Source organism: Salvelinus sp. IW2-2015, linkage group LG10, assembly GCF_002910315.2.
Source record: "Salvelinus sp. IW2-2015 linkage group LG10, ASM291031v2, whole genome shotgun sequence".
Taxonomy (NCBI): domain Eukaryota; kingdom Metazoa; phylum Chordata; class Actinopteri; order Salmoniformes; family Salmonidae; genus Salvelinus; species Salvelinus sp. IW2-2015.
The window spans coordinates 16,081,338-16,097,934 of record NC_036850.1 but is presented as its reverse complement, the minus strand read 5'-3'; the positions used below and the strand labels follow the sequence as shown (position 1 = coordinate 16,097,934).

The 16,597-nt window shown below is 43.4% G+C and overlaps 1 protein-coding gene across 4 annotated transcripts in view; it reads left to right on the top strand.

The window, feature by feature from the left end:
* The window catches only part of LOC111969371 (ubiquitin carboxyl-terminal hydrolase 10), a 37,923-nt gene that overhangs the window by 9,916 nt on the left and 11,410 nt on the right, over positions 1 to 16,597 (top strand). For 2 of the 4 annotated variants that reach the window (XM_023995456.2, XM_070445416.1), the window contains exons 2-13: positions 2,740 to 2,807; positions 4,347 to 4,392; positions 4,776 to 4,835; positions 5,775 to 7,058; positions 10,480 to 10,571; positions 10,694 to 10,803; positions 11,040 to 11,098; positions 11,193 to 11,296; positions 12,937 to 13,036; positions 13,248 to 13,425; positions 14,603 to 14,768; positions 15,691 to 15,835. In XM_023995456.2, the coding sequence (XP_023851224.1) occupies positions 2,740 to 2,807; positions 4,347 to 4,392; positions 4,776 to 4,835; positions 5,775 to 7,058; positions 10,480 to 10,571; positions 10,694 to 10,803; positions 11,040 to 11,098; positions 11,193 to 11,296; positions 12,937 to 13,036; positions 13,248 to 13,425; positions 14,603 to 14,768; positions 15,691 to 15,835 (2,412 nt within the window). The remainder of the gene's footprint in view (positions 1 to 2,739; positions 2,808 to 4,346; positions 4,393 to 4,775; positions 4,836 to 5,774; positions 7,059 to 10,479; positions 10,572 to 10,693; positions 10,804 to 11,039; positions 11,099 to 11,192; positions 11,297 to 12,936; positions 13,037 to 13,247; positions 13,426 to 14,602; positions 14,769 to 15,690; positions 15,836 to 16,597) is intronic. The other 2 variants (XM_023995457.2, XM_070445417.1) reach the window with 1 other exon arrangement.

Here is a 16,597-nt window from a genome sequence, read left to right as displayed (position 1 = left end):
TTGGCCACCTTTTGGTAGCCTATAAATTACTGCAACATTAAAATGACAACCTTGTACTTTAGTATGTCTACAGTTTAAAACACTCTGGGACAGATCCAAAATTCATAACCACTGCAGATAAAAAATAAAAATAAACAATGAGGCAGAAACTTTTTTGTAATCTGATAAGACAGTTTTGCTTAAAATGTTGATCAATTTTTATTTCTTCATATTATAAGCTCAATAAAAAAGACCGTTAATTATTAAATCGTTTCAAAATGTTGGCCACCTCCGCTCAGATTCAAGGTGGGTGATGTGCAGTGCGCAACATGCACGATCCTTCACTCTCCTGTCTTGTGACCATTTGATCTGAACGAAGTGCTTTGACTATGTCGACAGAATCAAGCCTTCAGACGTTAATGTTAATTATCCTTCATTATATTTGTCAAACATGACTGGTGTTTAGCCTATATTTATGTAATTCTCATTAAAGTTTGGCTACATTTTCTGGCGCCTCCATGTCAACATCGGTTTGGACATGAGGCTGTAGCCAATATGCATATCACATACACTTTGTCATGTAGGCTTTTTTATTTATGTACATTATTCCCACCTTAGAATGTGCTACATATTGGCTGAAGCCAGTGAGTCGGGTCTCTCCATTTGGCTCAGTTCTCTGGGAAGTGGGCTGCCGGGAGCCATTTTGCCATTCTAATGCTGCATGACTCGTCACTTTTCCATGTTGTCCCTTACTTTTACCCAAACCTATGGCGCAATCTGGGCAGACTGATGATAAGAAAGGCCTCTCCCAGTAGGCCTAGTCTTACCTCCAACGGGTCTGTCACAACTGTGTCAGTTCATCAGTAAGAGGTGTACTCCTCATCTGTAAAATTCTCTGTAGACAAATGGAGGGCTAAAGCGGACTTTTTTCAAAGTGTGTTTCTTGGATGTTTGAGCAATATTTCACACTTACGTTTTCTACACATGTTAATATTGAAGATACCATGTAATATATATATATATATATATATACAGTGGGGAGAACAAGTATTTGATACACTGCCGATTTTGCAGGTTTTCCTACTTACAAAGCATGTAGAGGTCTGTAATTTTTATCATAGGTACACTTCAACTGTGAGAGACGGAATCTAAAACAAAAATCCAGAAAATCACATTGTATGATTTTTAAATAATTAATTTGCATTTATGCATACATAAGTATTTGATCACCTACCAACCAGTAAGAATTCCGGCTCTCACAGACCTGTTAGTTTCTTTAAGAAGCCCTCCGTTCTCCACTCATTACCTGTATTAACTGCACCTGTTTGAACTCGTTACCTGTATAAAAGACACCTGTCCACACACAATCAAACAGATTCCAACCTCTCCACAATGACCAAGACCAGAGAGCTGTGTAAGGACATCAGGGATAGAATTGTAGACCTGCACAAGGCTGGGATGGGCTACAGGACAATAGGCAAGCAGCTTGGTGAGAAGGAAACAACTGTTGGCGCAATTTAGAAAATGGAAGAAGTTCAAGATGACGGTCAATCACCCTCGGTCTGGGCTCCATGCAAGATTTCACCTCGTGGGCATCAATGATCATGAGGAAGGTGAGGGATCAGCCCAGAACTACACGGCAGGATCTGGTCAATGACCTGAGAGAGGCTGGGACCACAGTCTCAAAGAAAACCATGTAACACACTACGCCGTCATGGATTAAAACCTGCAGCGCACGCAAGGTCCCCCTGCTTAAGCCAGTGCATGTCCAGGCCTGTCTGAAGTTTGCCAATGACCATCTGGATGATCCAGAGGAGGAATGGGAGAAGGTCATGTGGTCTGATGAGACAAAAATAGAGCTTTTTGTCTAACTCCACTCGCCGTGTTTGGAGGAAGAAGAAGGATGAGTACAACCCCAAGAACACCATCCCAACCGTGAAGCATGGAGGTGAAACATCATTCTTTGGGATGCTTTTCTGCAAAGGGGACAGGACGACTGCACCGTATTGAGGGGAGGATGGATGGGGCCATGTATCGCGAGATCTTGGCCAACAACCTCCTTCCCTCAGTAAGAGCATTGATGGGTCGTGGATGGGTCTTCCAGCATGACAACGACACGAAGCACACAGCCATGGCAACTAAGGAGTGGCTCCGTAAGAAGCATCTCAAGGTCCTGGAGTGGCCTAGCCAGCTCTCAGACCTGAACCCAATAGAAAATCTTTGGAGGGAGCTGAAAGTCCGTATTGCCCAGCGACAGCCCCGAAACCTGAAGGATCTGGAGAAGATCTGTAGGGAGGTGGGCCAAAATCCCTGCTGCAGTGTGTGCAAACCTAGTCAAGAACTACAGGAAACGTATGATCTCTGTAATTGCAAACAAAGGTTTCTGTACCAAATATTAAGTTCTGCTTTTCTGATGTATCAAATACTTATGTCATGCAATAAAATGCAAATTAATTACTTAAAAATCATACAATGTGATTTTCTGGATTTGTGTTTTAGATTCCGTCTCTCATAGTTGAAGGTTACCTATGATAAAAATTACAGACCTCTACATGCTTTGTAAGTAGGAAAACCTGCAAAATCGGCAGTGTATCAAATACTTGTTCTCCCCACTGTTATGTATATATATAATATATATATATATATATATATATATAGTATTTAAAGAATAATATATTGATTTTAAAAGGTTGCATGTGATTATCCTCAGTATGTGAATCATATGTGTTTTATGTAAATATATATTTTCTCACTCTGCAGTACATCTTCGGGGAGTTCAGCCCGATGAGATCAATCAGTTCTTCGTGACTCCACGATGTTATGTTGAGGTAAGACAATGAGTTTTGAATGAAACATTTATTCACATACGTTTGCTCCAGCTCATAGCTGTTTTGACACCATATAGTCTACGGTGTTAAGTGTTGAGTGCCGGTGGCTCTTAATGTTAACTGGGTCGTTCTTAACCTCTCTGGGATAGGTGGGAAATTAGCGTCCCACCTGGCCAAAATCCAGTGAAAATGCAGAGCGCCAAATTCAAATAAATTACTATAAAAATGTAACTTTCATGAAATCACACATGCAATACATAAAATTAAAGCTACACTTGTTTTGAATCCAGCCAACGTGTCAGATTTCAAAAAGGCTTTACAGCGAAAGCAAGCGATGCTATTATCGGAGGATAGCACCCCAGCAAACAAACACAGACAATCATATTTCAACCCTCCAGGCGCGACACAAAACGCAGAAATAAAGATATAATTCATGCCTTACATTTGATGAGCTTCTTCTTTTGGCACTCCAATATGTCCCATAAACATCACAAATGGTCCTTTTGTTCGATTAATTCCGTCGATATATATCCAAAATGTCCATTTGTTTGGCGCGTTTGATCCAGATTAACACCGGTTCCAACTCGCACAACATGACTACAAAATTTCTCATAAGTTACCTGTAAGCTTTGTCCAAACATTTCAAAGTACTTTCCTAATCCAACTTTAGGTATTTTTTTACGTAAATAATCGATCAAATTTAAGACGGGATATACTGTGTTCAATACCGGAGGAAAACAAAGTGGAGAGTGCTTTTCAGGTCACGCGCCTCTATCAAAGAGTACACGTCTCTCAAGCCTCGTTCTGAACAGTGCTACTTCTTCATTTCTCAAAGGAAAAACCTCAACCAATTTCTAAAGACTGTTGACATCCAGTGGAAGCAACAGGAACTGCAAAAAGTCCCTTAGAAATCTGGATTCCCAATGAAACCCCATTGAAAAGAGAGTGACCTCCAAAACAAAATGTCTGAATGGTTTGTCCTCGGGGTTTTGCCTGCCAAATAAGTTCTGTTATACTCACAGACATGATTCAAACAGTTTTGGAAACGTCAGAGTGTTTTCTATCCAATTCTACTAATAATATGCATATCTTAGCTTCTGGGCCTGAGTAGCAGGCAGTTTACTCTGGGCACGCATTTCACCCGAACGTGAAAATACTGCCCCTAGCCCGAAGAGGTTTTAAGAATGGCCTTTTGGAAGCTCATTAACACCAAAACCGCTGAGTTTATAGATTTAGCCCAGTGTGTTTATTTACTCTGTCATTGTCTAAAACACAGAAGACAATGGTTTACTGCTCATGTTCTCAGTTTAGTGAGTGTGAACAATATAAGACAGCACAAAATAACATGTTTTTATCACCAATACTGTCATCTACCCCCCTCCAAAGTGCACATTACACATATGTGAGTCATTGATACGCAGGAAGGCCCAGACTGACAACAGTCGTGGTCTGAGGTTAACGCTATGTTTGATTATTTACTTTAACTAGAAAGTGTCTTTTTAATTTGTAATCTAATCTCATCTCTCTGCTCTTTGACAGCTTCCCCCCTTCAATGACAAAGTCTCCTGCGTCAGTCAGTCTTCAGGTAAGAACGTCTACTGGATTGCTCTAATTTATTTAAGTTTGTCTTGTAGACATTCCGAACGTCATCCGCATGAGGCCGGCCAGTGCTCTCTGGGTTGACCTCACTCTTTCCCCCACATGATGTAATGGTTATGACCAAAGTCAAACATACGCCCGTCTGTGCTAGTTGGATCCAGACCTACCTGACTGAACTGCATGTAAGAGAGTGACAGATGAAGTCTTAATTGACATTGTTTTAATATAAGATTTTACTTGTAAAAAATATGTCCAAACATACCTGCAGAACAGGGATTTTGGAGCGACCACGTTACAAAAGTCTGTCAACCATACCCCTCCCCTGCTCATAACACTTGATTTTTACTCTGATTTGTATGAATTATTCAGGAAGTTACTGCACTCCTGCTGTGCCTTACATTACGGAGTCTATGAGACGGCAGGTTTGCGGTGAGTTTTGGGTCCGACACTCTGTGCTTATTACTTGTTGCTGAAGCACACAAACCCAGGTCTTAAAAACTGGTGGCTTTCTAAACCTTGCCCCTATTTACTCTCATTCTTGTCCGTACGATCTGTGAGGCTTTGCATGCTTAGATGCCGTTAAATATCTCCTCTCTATTGCATTAAACACATTGGCACCGCAGCAGTGCTTTAAGTTGACTTGTGATTGATTTGAATACCCCCTCACTTAACTGGATGGATTGAGAAAACCCTTTTTTATTGGACTTATAAGGGCATAGTAATGGTCTTATATGGAAGCTAACAATTACAATAGGTATTTTGTTTTGCTAGGGTTTATCACTCTCAATTCATCATTATGACTCTGGAATGAAATCCCTTTGGTAAAAACACTAACAAAGGACACTCTAATCCACAGAGAAGAGCGAATCTCGACCGTACTCTCTAACCATACCTTACATTCCCCCTTAGGGTTTCCGGTGGCTGGTTTGTATGGATGACCAGTCGTGTCTTATATAGCCCGGCCGTACCCTTTTCAGTGTTGGGATGATCTGAATTTACTAACGTTTTCCTCATGTTCACCTTCAGCTGTTTCTCTCACTGCCTATCATCTTTCAATTTGAAATGTTAGCAACTTGTTAAATCTAATCGATATTGAACTTACTGTCCATTGCTTGATTTATTTGTGTAGTACTCAAGGTCAATGTTTGATATATTCAATTAAGTTTGTGACCGTTAATAAAGTTGTAAATTGTTGTGTATTTCATGATGCCAAAATTTGTTTTGGATGCCAGATATTGGCCAAGTAGTAAGTATGAATAATTGGTCACAGCAGCATTTTGTGTTGTGTGAACCTTATGAACCTTTGTCTTCAGGGCAGAAGTGTAGTGTCTTATGTTCCCAAGCTGACTGACATATCCTCCTCTGCAGGCGAAGACTACCAGCGCATTGAGTTTGGTGTGGACGAGGTGATGGACTTGGAGCCAGTGGGAGTGAAGGATCCTCTCTTCAAGGTGTCCAGCACTCTGAACCCCCAGGCTCCAGAGTTCATCCTGGGATGCCAGCCGTCTCAGAAGGTCCCGCAGACAGCCACAGCCCTCTCTCCGGCAGCAGACGTCCCAGACGGAGCACAATACAACTCACTGGACGGACCCGACAGCCCGGACGGACCTGATGGCCCAGACTCTGAGCCCTCCGCCATGGACAGCAACCAGAACTGCCAGGATGGGGACGGGGGCCCGGGCAGCCTGGGCCAGCGTGAGAAGAAAAAAAAGAAAAAGCGCCCGCCAGGATACTACAACTACTTGGAGGGCTCAGGTCCCAATAGCGGTGGCATGGGTGTGGACGGGCCTCCTGGAAAGGGGTTGGTGAATGGACACGCTCTTAGCCGCCCTCACCTCGGGTCGCAGGACATGGTTGGTAAGGCGTTGTCAGGGGGTGAACTTTCCACCTCAGCCCCTGTTGCTACAGCAGCAGCGACGGATGCGTCGGCTGCTGTGAATCAGAGGACTTGTGATAGCCCTGATGAATCGTCTTTGGACTTCATGAGTGGAGCCGCCTCTTTATCAGATGGTAAAGATGCGGCCTCCTCCTCCTCCTCTTCTTCCTCCTCCTCTCAGAGCAGTGGGGTGGCAGAGGGAGGCAGAACTGCAGAGCAGCAGCCTGAGAACATGGCTCCAGGGAGCCCTGAACTGCTGGGCAGCGGTGGGCACAGCCCCTGCCCCACCTCCCCTCCTCCCCCCTCTGTTGCTGTGGCCAGCCACCCTGCCACCATTGCTACTGCTACTACTGAAGAAGGGGAGGAAACTAGGGACAGTGGGGTGGCTAATGGGCTGGCTGAGCCCCATGCTGGCATCAGTGCAGATAGACACAAGGAGGCCTCTGAGGCATTGGAGCAGCCCCAGCAGCAGTCCCCAGCTCCCTCAGTGGAGACTGCTTCCTCCCCAGACTCTGAGGCCCAGCCGGCGGTGGCAGAGCAGCCTAAGTCGCCTGCCTCTCCGGCTGCGCCCGCTGCCAACCCCCTCAAATCCTGGGCTAGCCTCTTCCACAACTCCAAGCCTCTGCCTGGAAGCCCTCAGGCSTAYGTGGAGGTGAAGAAYGTGGTGGAGGTAGTGGCTCCCTCCCTGGCTGCTGTGGAGAAGCATGAGAAGGCTGGGGAGGTGAAGGAGAGCCCTGTCCATGTATCAGAGGATCCCATGGCCCCTAAACTTGCAGGTAGTGTACTCACAGATAGCCCCATAGTGTGAGGAAGAAGAGCTCACAGGTTAACCCTTATGTCCTTTGGAGTGTGTTAGGGCTGTCTTGACAAAAAAATATATATAAATATAAATCATGGTTGACCGAAAGTCATGTTCTTTCAACCAATCCATTGGTCTAAATTTTTAAAGTTTATTTTTCCATATATAGACACACCATGTTTTAATAAAATTAACTATATATGCATAGAGTTTATCTGATGCTTTAAGCTCAAGGGAGCCAGAAGACAAAAATCTTAACCTGTCCCGAACATCCTCCTCCCGCTCCTACTGGCTTTTGCAGATTCTGCCATTACTCTCCTGAAGTTGCCAGCAATAGGCTACATAAGGAGTTGGCAACCTTTCTCATGTGGAATGCCAATTTATTTTTGTGGAACAGTTTCATTTAATTTATAACAATATCTTCGGATCTCAAAATCATTGTCATGTGGTTAATCAAAAATCTAAATGAAAATGATACAAACCTAAAAGTAACTATGTAAAAATAGCCTATAAAGCCAACAAAGCCAACAAATGAAAACAATGCATCCAACAGGTAGAAAATATCATTTTTTTTTTAAAATCACATTGGCTACGCATGGCTTGTCTGTAACGAACTTGAAATGTTGCATCAGCTATTAACTTGAGTCCAGCCTGAAGCTCCTTGCAACATTGTATAAAATATTCTGGTCCCTCAGTTTCCCGTGCCAGTGAACTCTGGACACACAGCTGTAGGCTATTTGTGCTAGGGATAAGAAGTAATCAGGTAGGCCTATTTTATGACGGATTAGAGCATGACATTTATAATTTTCAAATACATTGAGGAATCATTGTCATTCTCAATGGATGTAAAAACAGACTGTTTGCTTGCTGTTTGAGGTGAAGAAATCATTACTTTGAGAAGCTCCACGACTCGTTATTGGTGGTGCGTTAAGACGATCAGAAATACTATCAGATCCCCAAATGGGCACATTTATATTCCTACATTTGCGCGCAGGCCAGGTAACCTATAGGCCTACTTCTATGCATAATCAGGTGCGCATCCTTTCTCAACATTGACAGGAGCGCTCCAAACAAAAGACAATGACTAAATTGACAACTCGTAAATGGAATGAAATAAACCAAAACTGGTTTCTCACAGGTGTAGCATAGGTTGTGCGCTCTGCAAATAACCTGTCCACTCTGACAGTGAAAACGGTAAAAGACTGGAATAATAATAATATTGAATGCATAAAGACTTTACTGTAACCAAACAAACATTATAGATTAGAAATTATAGGAATTAGCCGTGTGTGGACTACTGGTGATATATGTAATGGGGAATTGATAGACACTAACAATCAAAAGCAAACGATTCACACAATGAAGTTATGAAACAATGAATGTGCACAAATTAGCGGGAGAGAGCGCATTATGGAGAGAGACGTGCATTGTGCCGCCACACTCGCCTTCTTGGACTGTGCCATCCCCGCGGCCTCCGCAATGGATTAGTCTCGGCCTCCGCAATGGATTAGTTCACTGAGATGGCCGCGAATAAGACGGGTGTCTCGTGTGCCATATATTTGCTTCTGCTCGACTAAAACAAATCTCGGTTGACCAACAGCCTATCGACCAAACGATTGACCAGTCGAATAATTGTGGTCAGCCCTAGTGTGTTGACAAAATTATACCCATTGATTATTATGATAGTAATTCATTTGTGCACGTTAAATGTTCTGTATGCATGTGCTGAAGTTCAGCCTACCGTCCACTTGGTGTCAACATTGGGACATTTAGTTAGACTGATACACATGAGCACCAGATGGTGCTAACACTCAATGCTTGGTAAGGCCCAGATTGCTATGACACATCTCCATGACATGCTTTACCTCACCACCCTATTTTCCCCAATAATGCCCCAATGAATGGAGCTGGGGAATGAATGGCAGGCCATGTGAGCCCAGGGAGACTCCCATGTAGCCAACTGGCCTTGCTGGCGTCAAAGAGAGTCATTGTATATAGCAGTAATACTAATACATGTTGAAAGCCTTTATTCCAAACTGCATTCATGAGAATACAGGCAGAGGGTGGGCTGGAGCTACAGCTTTACCAATAATGTATGAGCAGCACTAATTAAGTCCATTACCATGACATCAACCTTATGGATTTTCAGATGCAGTAGACTAGAGCAGGATAGATCTCTGACCTCACCCCTTTCTCCTAACACACACACACAGAATATAAAAGAAAATTGCAAGGCTGCATAATGAGTTGATCTTGTAAGCTGCCTAATTAAAGGGGATATGTAGGATCATATCCTGACTACTCACTTCCCAACAACAGCCTCCAGGTGTTGGGACCACACAGGGTACACTGGCGGTTTTAAACAGCCTGTGACAGAGAGGATTGCCATGTGTGGTTATTGTCTTGATGGGATTATTGCTTGTCACTCAGTGCTATGACCCTGGACTTCCTCAGGCCTCATGGATATAGTCCTGTGTCTGGAGGAAATATACAGAGAGGCCTTATCTCAGTGGGTTACTTAAGCCTCTTTGTAAACTGTGGTTGACACTGCATTTTTGTCATCCTTTTAGTAAACTGGGATTTTTCATCTATTCGGCACCCTTGTGAAGTATTTATGAGAGAGGGGTTCTGGGCAGCCTAATGTGCTTCTGTCTAGGTAAACCTGATGGTTTCCTGTGCTCAACGGCTGTAAATAATTCAACCAGGCTCCACGTGGTTTCTTTCACTGTCCAGTAGAAAGGCTTATTTTGTACCCACAATACAGTGCTCAGACTTTAGCGCTCCTGTCAGGAAATGAACAGGAGGTTGAACAGGAAGCTATTTATAGGACCCTGGTGTCACTGCTACCACGTCTCATTTTGATTTCCAACCCTGTATACTATCTGATCTCTGGACTGGATTTTATCTGGAGTGTGCCTTTACTGTTTAGCCAAACTATATTTCTCTTTTCCTGGAATGACTGTTTCACTTTTAGCAAACCTGTTATCTATAAAAACCATGTTTCTGTAATTTGGAGGTTCATAATATGCTATGTACGTAGGCGGAACTATCAAAAAAAAAGGCTATTTTTAACCCATTGTTTTTACATTGTGATTATGTGCTATTGTTTTATGATATTTTCTATGTTGGAATGTCTGTCCACGTTACCATGGMAGCTGTGTTGTCAGTGACAGTATTCCTTCCTAGGCGTGGCACAGTATCTCCTTGTTCTGACAAAACAGCCTTGTGTGCCACTGTCATGATGCAGAGTTGGTAGAAGGGACACAGTCTATATAGTACAGTATGGAGTAAATGGATATTTCTTTTTGCCTGAGATTTACAAACTAACTTCTATTTTAACTTTTTGATTTAGTAATGGGTGTGTGTTCAAAATCATGTGTACTTGTTTGAATCCCCAGAACTAATTGAGAATGTGAAGTTGATACACAAACCAGTGTCTTTGCAACCAAGAGGACTGATCAACAAGGGAAACTGGTGCTATATCAACGCTGTATCCTTTTCTCAGCTGCATGCGAAATGCTTGAATCACACCATGTCATGCACAAAGTTACATTAAATGTCTGTATTTAGTGTTCCAATGAGGTGATTTTACCCTTGACTGCCACCCCCAAGACATTGCAGGCCCTGATTGCTTGCCCCCCCATGTATCACCTGTTTAAGTCCATTCCCCCGTTCAATAACACCCAGAGACCCTGTACCTCCACACCCATGATGGACAACTTGTAAGTAGCCTCTCTCCCTGGGAGCTGACTGGCTGTTTTTAAAAGTCAAATCTCACAATCAATGAAGGTCTTGTTTGTGTGCAAATAAGCAGCGATGACAAATTCCTGCCTGAGCTAAATTGGTAAAACTGTGTTACGAGTATTGAGAGTAGGTGTTAAATGTGTGCTCACTGCATTGGGTTGGTTGTGTACTTCCTTTGCTAATTACAACTCCCTGACCTTGTTTCTCCCTCCAGTGTAAGGCTTGTCAATGAGTTCAACAATATGCCTGTGCCATCTAAAGCCAAGCAGCAAGGTAAGCTGTCTGTCAGCATCTTTTAAAAGACCTAGAGTTTCTTTTATTTCCTGTTGATGTTCATTTGATGTGTTTCTTGTTGCTTTTTCCGTAGCTGCTGGTGAAAAGATAATAAAAGACATTCGACCAGGTGCTCCTTTTGAACCCAACTACATTTACAGACTCCTCACCCTCATCAAGTCGAGTCTCTCAGAGAAGGTAAAGACATTGGGCATCCAGTGTATTGATTTCATTTGAACGTTTTAGAGCGGAATATTCTAACAATCTTTTTTATGTCTGCTTGTTGTCATGTTTTCCTTTGCTCCCATTTACGCACACACACCAAGCCCCTCCCTCAGCCACTCACAACAACAAAGATGAGAGATCACTTCTTCCTCTCTTGACAAGCGGCTTCAACTTCCATTTGCATTTGTGGTTTGGTCCAAGAATGGTTCATATGGACACTGAAACACATTGAGACATTATTTTACTGTAATAGAGGAAGTTAACCTTTCTAATGATACCCTTTTTATGTCTCGACTCAAGTTGCTCGCAGAGCGGACACTACTAAAACAGGAGTATCAATGAACATTGGTTCTGGAAAATGAATGCTCAGCATTTTAGCCAAAGACTGTTATACTACATGTCTATTCTGTGTTTTATAAATGTGCAATAAGCATAAAACACAAATATAAGGAATTCTAATTCTGAGAAATAAGGTAGGCTGCATGATTTCAACATGTGGACCGGCTAGCATGCTTTTCAGACAGCTGGAGACAGACAAAATGGTGTGTTCATAACAATTGAACAGTTTTCCATTGTTAGCCAGCAAATAGGCCCAAGTTGGCTAAACTTGAAATCTAAAGATTAGCTGGCTACTCACTAGCGCTTGTACTTGACTGATTGAGACCTGTGTTAATTTTCTATAATGCTTGCTACAAGTTAGTCATTGGTATTGAATGTGCATTATACATGGTTCTGGTTAAATTTGCAACAAAAAGGTTATTTTCGTAGACTTAAAAGCCAGATCAGTGATTATTGCAAAAAAAAGCAGGGCAAACAATTTTGATAAAATAATTCATTAGTGGGTCTTATGCTTGTGGAAGGCTTATATATTTAGCGTAGGTATAATTTCACAAGCCCTGAATTAGATTATTGCAGACTGTTTGCACTGAATGCAGTGCATTTGACCGTTAATTGTACAACAAAGCGTATGAAGGGAAAACGTATTGAGATGTATATCTTGAATTGCCGAGAAGCTTTATAAATAATAATCAAGAGGTGATTATTTATTTTTTAGTTCGTATCGCCCGGCCCTACTATCAATAACAGCAAAAAAAAATGATTTGTTCTTTACATTTCAGCCGGGTTTTATTTAGAATGTTGAACCATCCAGACATTCCACACTTTCAGGTGTTCAGGGACTAGGAGCAAATTAACTGAAACACTTTGGTATCGCCTGTTTCCTGACACTGGTTTTATGTAAAATTCCACATTCTCATCAGTACACTTGAGACGTTCAGTCTGTACCTGCCTGGTGGTACAGTACATGGATACATGTACAAATATCCATCTTTTGGTGCATGAGACATGCCGACTCATTACTGATTCATAACCAGATAAGGTGCAATTAAAAAAGCTATTCCAAATGGAATGAGATAGTTAGCTCCTGACTCAGGCATTCCCTATGTGGTTTTGATTGTATCTCACCTGTGCCATGTGCACACTGATGTCCTGTCCTGAAGCTCAGTAACAGTGGACAGGACCTGTGTCTGCTGAGTCAGTGGTGTTGCATTAGAGCGCAGGCTCTCTTGGCACCGTGGTCTCATTAKTGCTGATGGTTGTGCGTTCTCTGTCAGGGTCGACAGGAGGATGCGGAGGAGTACCTGGGCTTCACCCTCAAYGGACTGCATGAGGAGATGCTGGCKTTGAAAAAGCTMWTCTCCCCTCAGGAAGAGAGTAAGTAGTGCMRTGGTCTAAATCTGATGYATGAGGTCATACGATTATCTGTTTACACGTGCTCTCTGCTTATGAACTGAACTGATCTAGTCCCTTTTCATTTCACATAATTTCCTTATGTTCTTTGGCCTCACTGCTGAAGCTGGATCTGCTCTATGATTGCCATTGRCTGTGGTTCTAAATCAGTTGTCTCTTCTCCTGTCTTGATCAGAAGCCCCCACACCCAACGGCCCAGAGTCCCAGTCAGGTGTGGATGATGCTGCTGCTGATAAGGAGGAGGGGAGCGAGGACGAATGGGAGCAAGTGGGCCCCCGAAACAAGACCTCCATTACCCGTCAAGCTGACTTTGTCCGCACCCCTATCACTGACATATTCGGAGGGCACATCCGGTAGGGTAACACCGATTACTTGTGTTGACTTGTGAGGTGTCAGGAAACTCACATATAGTTTCTTTACATGTGAGGTGTTGCTTATAATGGAAACTTATTGTTGTTCACGAAGATATAGTCAAGTCAATGTTTTGGTGGACCCAAAGCCTTTACTACTTTACTAGACACCTAACTTCTCCCAAATTAAGCCAGAGTGATGGTCAGCCGCTGAGTGTTTCTTTTCTCCCTGCCCAGAGCTTATTTTTCTTAAAGCCCAGCAGCAGAACTGTGGCACCAGTGGTGTCCTTGCCCTTCTTTTTATTGGCTGTGGCGCAGGTGCCTGGTATGACAGGAGAACTGAGAGAGTATAGTGCCATCTTTATCTGGGCCCTCTTGGGCTGGTTGCCCTGGCACCGCCTCTGGCCCCCAGCTCCAACCTCAGCTGAGAATGCCATCCCAAACAGGCCTGCCACCAGCTGGCTCTGGGCTTTCTCTGCTCCAGAAGTTCTCTTTAGAATAACAGCCATTGTGGCCCGGCCTGTGGTCGGTGGCCTGGACAGCCAGGCGTGGGGGGCACACTCTCGCAAAGAAAGAATCACAAAACAACTTTGAAAGTGTAGGACCTGTGAGGGTGTAGGACCTGTGAGGGTGTGACTGGGCCAAATGACATGCTCTCTGAGGTTCTGTTATGGCACACGCCTGGCCTGACTGGGTTACAGATCACTTCAGAGGATAATTTTTCTCTGAATCAATAGTAAAAGTAAATGGAACATAAGGGCAGACTTTCAGGAAGGTCTGGGTTGAACTATGCATACCCACTGAGTTCAGCTACAGTCATGTTTTCAGCCACTCGAGCCAGGGTAATTGGTTTGGCTGAGGGGAGTCATTGGAGCAAGTTTGACATTTATTTTCACCATTTAAAGAGATTATATGGCTGTCAGAGGGTTATGAATGTTGGTGGTGTTTTTGACATTTGAACATTTAGGATCAGTTTCTGCCACAAAGAGGAGAATTTGAGGAAGGAGAGGAGATGATTCATGAAGGTGTAGTTTGGAGAGACGTGTAGAGAGACCATCCACTTTCCTTCAAAGCTGTGATGCTGTTTGCTGAGGTCAAGATGTCGTTGAGAGACACTCAAAACCCATTAATGTATTTCATTGTCTGAAGTGGGGTATATTTGTATTTCTGTCCCATGCAGTTCGGTGGTGTACCAGCAGAACTCTAAGGAGTCAGCCACCCTGCAGCCCTTCTTCACCCTGCAGCTGGACATCCAGTCAGAGAAGATCCGCACCGTTCAGGAGGCCCTGGAGACCCTGGTGGCACGGGAGTCAGTTCAGGGCTACACCACTAAAACCAAGCAGGAGGTAAGGGTCTTACACACAGTACACCTATGCTACTACTATCCCATTACAAGTATTGGATGTGTTTGCATATCGGTCATTTTGATTTCATGCTCAATCGCTTGTATGTTGATCCAAACTTGAATGCTGCTTTGAAAACCTCAATTGATTTCTGTTGTTTTTCTTCTGCAATCCGAAACAAGGATGTGGGCATGTTGGCAGTTAAAAGTAAAAAATGTAGTGTTTAGACAATGAGAATATTTGTTACTGTGGTGTCTCGTTTCTTTCAACGGGAGTATTTGGGATGCTCAGCAGCACTCTAGTACACAATGCACTCCTCCCCTTGATGGGCCCCTTCTAATAGGCTGAAGTAGTCAGACTCTGACAGATCGTCTTCCCATTGGCCTTGTTTCTGTTAATACACTGAGTGTGTTGTGCGTGTGGACTCAAAAGCATTGTTTATGCTTCATGTCCTCTCTGACTGCGCTGCCTGGTGAAAACACATTGTTTTAAAGCCACAGTATAAGAAGACAAATGTGCCTTGCCTGCTTCCTCTGTATGGAGACAAAACTGGTGAGGGCAACATCTGTTGAACAGCTGTAGTWGGGGCCTCAGCGTTGTGTTGTTTACCAACCTCATCAGCTTTTATTTTACAAGACAGTTGTTACAGTACCTTGATATCGTTTTAGAAGTAGCTGGTAGTTGGGGTCACAGTCTGGTTCTGACAGTGAAGGTATAAAACCCCAGGGATTCACAAGTGACTAGATCAAAGCTCACAGCAGGCTCTTAGTGTAGGCCTCTGTGACAGTGTGTGCTGGTTTTGTTCAGAGTCTAATCCCTGGGTAAATTGGGAGATCCTGTTCTGGTTTATATTAGCTGTTTGATGTGGTGCCACTGTGTCAAATAGTCCCCTGGCTCAGTTTGATAATCTCTCCTGTGTTTGTAGATTGAGATCAGCCGGAGAGTGACCCTAGAGGAGCTCCCTCCAGTGCTGGTGCTCCACCTCAAGAGATTTGTGTTTGAGAAGACTGGAGGCTGTCAGAAACTGATCAAGAACATTGATTACCCTGTAGACCTGGAGATCAGCAAAGGTACGTGAATCACAGAAAAGCTTACACAAACCATTGGGTGAAGTCCCCACTTAAAACACATGCCCAATTATTGAATTAACTCTATTGAATGTGTGTTAAGCTCTCTGAACCCTGGGTGAGAAAGGCAATAATTCATAACACACTTCTCACACAGTCAGCATCTGATCATATTCCAGTACAGACTAGTCTTTCCACATTCTGGGTCCTAGTTAGACAGACACACACAGGTGTAGCTCACTTGTCTGACATCACTTAAACGAGGGTGCCGGCAAAATGCTGGGAGTTCACCATCAGCAGCAGGGAGAGATGATTTGTGGGTCGACCTCCTACCGTGAAAGGCCTCCTCATCCAGCCCCAACACCCGACCTCACACAGCTTTACAACTCATCAGTCCTGAGCTGGCCAGCCAGCCTGCTTATGTTTACTGCTCCGCCCAGCCTACTCTACAAGCCCTGAACCAGCAGAGGTTCAGAGGAAATATTTATAGACCCCCCCCACACACACACACACACACACACACACTCAAAAAACCCTGCCATTTTAGATTTCCCTAGCCAGGTAGGTCAACATGTCCATAATATCTGAGGGAGTTTCTATATCCATTTCTCCCATATGGGATATCTGTAACTAGTCCTAAAGGCACGTCTAGTCACTAGTCCTAAAGGCAAGTCCCAGCAGCTTGAGGATATTAGTACTGTAGCTTTACAGAATAAGCATCAGAATGTGGAGAGAATCCCTGGCTCGTTCCAATGTAAACTGGGT